The sequence below is a fragment of the Zingiber officinale genome, chromosome 4A, assembly GCF_018446385.1.
Source record: "Zingiber officinale cultivar Zhangliang chromosome 4A, Zo_v1.1, whole genome shotgun sequence".
NCBI classification, from domain to species: Eukaryota; Viridiplantae; Streptophyta; class Magnoliopsida; order Zingiberales; family Zingiberaceae; genus Zingiber; species Zingiber officinale.
In genome coordinates, this window is record NC_055992.1 from 5,631,132 (window position 1) to 5,634,514 (window position 3,383).

Below are 3,383 nucleotides of genomic sequence, written 5' to 3' on the forward strand. Positions count from 1 at the left end.
CCATTGCATATCTACCTTTTGGAATAATCAACCTTCATCTACAGGTATTCATGTGCACAGGCTGCTTTTCAAATTACTCCAAGAAAGATTAACTTTACTGACAGTTTACCTTGAACATACATTTCCTAATTATGCAAAGCAATTCCACAGTGAGGAGCTTGGTCAAATGAACTATTTCTTCATGTACCACTTTTTCCAGTCAATTCACCATGCTTTATTAGCTTATGTAATTAGTGTCTAATTGTCCAAGTTGATAATAACTATGGTTGAAAAACAAGGGGTAAAGATATCGCTGAGTTCTAGCAAACAAGCATCAAGGTACCATTAAGCATCTTAAACCAAAGATCATTAGCAATTTATAGTGGAATAGTGTAATCACATAACATCAGATTAAATACCATCTCGCGCTGTGAAGATTAGCTCAAAACTCCAAATCACAACTTGGATCTTTTGCTCGAGTTGCTTGATGTATCTAGCATTTCAGTGCATCTAAATGAGCTGCACCAGTGAAATAAATACATGAGAAGAAACAAAAAAATGAGATAAGGGCATGATAACCGCTAAGGACTTTACGGTACTTTTCGACCAACGGTGAGAGGTAGTTGATGCTTTCAATTAAAAAAAAAAACTCATTTCGTCACCTTTCCACCAAGCTTTAGCTTTTGCATGATCCTATCCTTCAATGGATTCTTCCTTACTCTTTAAGTAAACCCCTACTCCTCCCCCCTCCTCCTCCTCCCATTATCGCCTACCCTTTTTCAGTTTTCTCTCCATCTCAAGAAACATCGAGAGCCAAAGTAAAACAAGCACCTCTTCATCCACCAAATAGTATGACTGAGCCACAGACTAGCTCAATTCTTCACCCCTCCAAGCTTCCAATTCCCAAGCTGAAAACACCTCCAAAGGCCCAAAAAGCCTCATCGATAGCCTTGTCGGGCATCCTCTACAAGCTCATCTTCTTCATTGTTTTGATAGCCATCCTCCCTCAATTCCCCTCCCAGGCGCCCGAGTTCATTGGAGAATCCATCTTCACCAGAGTATGGGAGCTTCTTCATCTCCTCTTCGTAGGGATCGCAGTGTCCTACGGCATTTTCAGCCAGCGCAACGCAGATACGGGGATGGAGAAGGATTCACAGCAGAAGGATGAGAGCCCCCGGTCTTTTGTTTCACAGATGCTTCAAGTTTCGCCAGTCTTCGAAGACGAAGATGATAGTGGTGTGGTTGACAGCAAGCTGCAGACTTGGAACTCTCAGTTCTACAGAAATGAACCAGAAACTCTGGTTGCCAAAGAAGCCGGCATCAGCACTAAGCATCGGTTGTTGCCCGACCGGAGCATAAAACAAAGGAACCAAGAGATTACCGGACGATTCAACCAATCTAATTACGAATCCAAAGCCCAGTTATGGGAGCCAAGAACGGATTCCGTCGTCCTCCCCTCTCCAATCCCCTGGAGCTCGCGATCAGAGTCGACGGCGAATAAGGTCGAACAGGTGGTCGGCAGCAAATCTACTACTACCCTTCCGCCGCATCGTCCATCCTCCACTTCGCCTTCCCCAAAGCGGCTTTCTCCCTCGCCGTCTCTCACATCGGACGCACCGACGCCAAAGAGCATCTACAGCGACAACAACAAAGCCAGTCCCCCACCAGCGCCGCCACCGCCGCCGCCATTCCCCCCAAAGAGAAAGGACCCAGCAAAAACATCCAAGGACGAATCGAAGGACTCGAGGCGCAAGGGTTTGGCCATCGTCAACGACACAGTTACCGATCTTCCCTCACTCAAACCAAGCAACTCCCAGGAGGGTCCTTCGACCGGGAGGTCAGTGAGAACATTTAAGCCCAAGCAATCCCATGGCACCGCCATGGAAGGGGCGGCATTGGCAAGAGCAAGCGAAGAGCAGCGCGACGGCGGAGACGAAGAAGAGGCACCCAACTCTGGATCAGGATCGGAAGAGAACGAGGTAGATAAGAAGGCGGCTGAATTCATAGCCCGATTCAGAGAGCAGATCAGGCTCCAGAGGATCGAGTCGATCAAGAGATCCACAAAGCCGCGGAGTAACAGGAATCGTAACTAGCTCTTCGATACGATCGCGTGCTGTTCATCAAATCATTCTTGCTGAACAGATTTCATCCTTCATCATGTTTTAGTCCCTTTTTATTGTTTCAAAGCGTTGAATTATCTTGCAAGAATGAAAGGAATCGAATTTAGAGACTTGAAACAATGAGATCACATTTGAGATTCCTAATTAGATTGTGCAAGGAACACTAATGGAGAGAACTGGATCAAGCAAATAAACTAGCAAATCAAAAGAATTACAAAGAACACTAATCTGTCCGAAAGTCGATAAGATGGTTGCTAGGATGTAGTGTTTCTGTTGACCTCCGATGGACTTCACTCTGACCTGTAACACAAGCAGCGTCAGTGTCTAGACAGGAAAGGGATCTCCGATGATGACCCTCCAACACTCAAGTTAGTCAAGCAAGAAGAAGAAACAAGGATGAGAACTGTAGCGCAACAGTAAATATCACATGTAACGTATATCTCCGTCGATATTTGGACCCCCTTTATATAGAGTTCATGTAGCACGCGTGCACACTTCTCAAGGCAGGAACACATCTCAAAGCTTTTTCTGAAAAGACGTGTCAGTAAAATGTCTCTGACACAATATCTTAATGGGTCGAGCATATCTCTAAAGTGACAGTAGAAGCTTTCGTCATACGATCCTCTATCTGATCATGCCGTCTGTCAACAGCACTAGCTCCCAAAAAGATGTCAAAAGATATCCTGTTGTGTCTGTTACTTGGCTGAGCGGAATTGCCGCTTGACTAAAATTTGACTGTCCACATAATGTCTATTGTCGAGCCGAGTGAAATGACCGCTCGGCCAGAAGTCTACTGCCCAAGTGTTGCTTATCGCCGAGCCGGGCGTGATGGCCGCTCGATCGGAAGTCCACTGTCCCAGTGCTCAGCTGACGTCAAACCAAACCGAGCGAAAGAACCGCTCGGCCGAAGTTGAACTTTGTCGATGTCAGGCCTCGCTACCTAACCGAGCGAGGTAACCGCTCGACTCAACTTCTACACATCGTCCCTTGAGCATTGGACGTTTGAAATGCTCGTGTCGAGGACGGTGGGTCGAGTTAATCCCAAGTCAGAGTGTGATTCGCTCGACCGGCCAATATCATCCCCCATTGAACGTCGTGACTTTGACTTCTTTTGACCTCTACCATGACAGTGGGGTAGGACCCCTTATCATCAACGCATAAAACACAAACTAAGCAAACTAACAAGTGTCTAACAGGATAGTTTGAGTAGAAGAGCCAAGTGAATTGAATAGACCATGTGAGATGCTGAGTTGCTCAACCATTTCAAAAACCAAGCAGACCGAA

At 46.1% G+C, this 3,383-nt stretch overlaps 1 protein-coding gene across 1 annotated transcript; it reads left to right on the forward strand.

Annotated features, from left to right (window-relative positions):
* Positions 1-830: 830 nt before the first annotated feature.
* Positions 831-2,072, forward strand: LOC121969133 (arp2/3 complex-activating protein rickA-like). Its single transcript, XM_042519054.1, has one exon. It carries the CDS (start codon positions 831-833, stop codon positions 2,070-2,072), a length of 1,242 nt encoding a protein of 413 aa, XP_042374988.1.
* The last annotated feature ends 1,311 nt before the right edge of the window (positions 2,073-3,383 follow it).

Excerpts from the sequence above, each read along its gene's own strand:
- LOC121969133 (XM_042519054.1), top strand. The coding sequence starts at position 831 with ATGACTGAGCCACAGACTAGCTCAATTCTTCACCCCTCCAAGCTTCCA.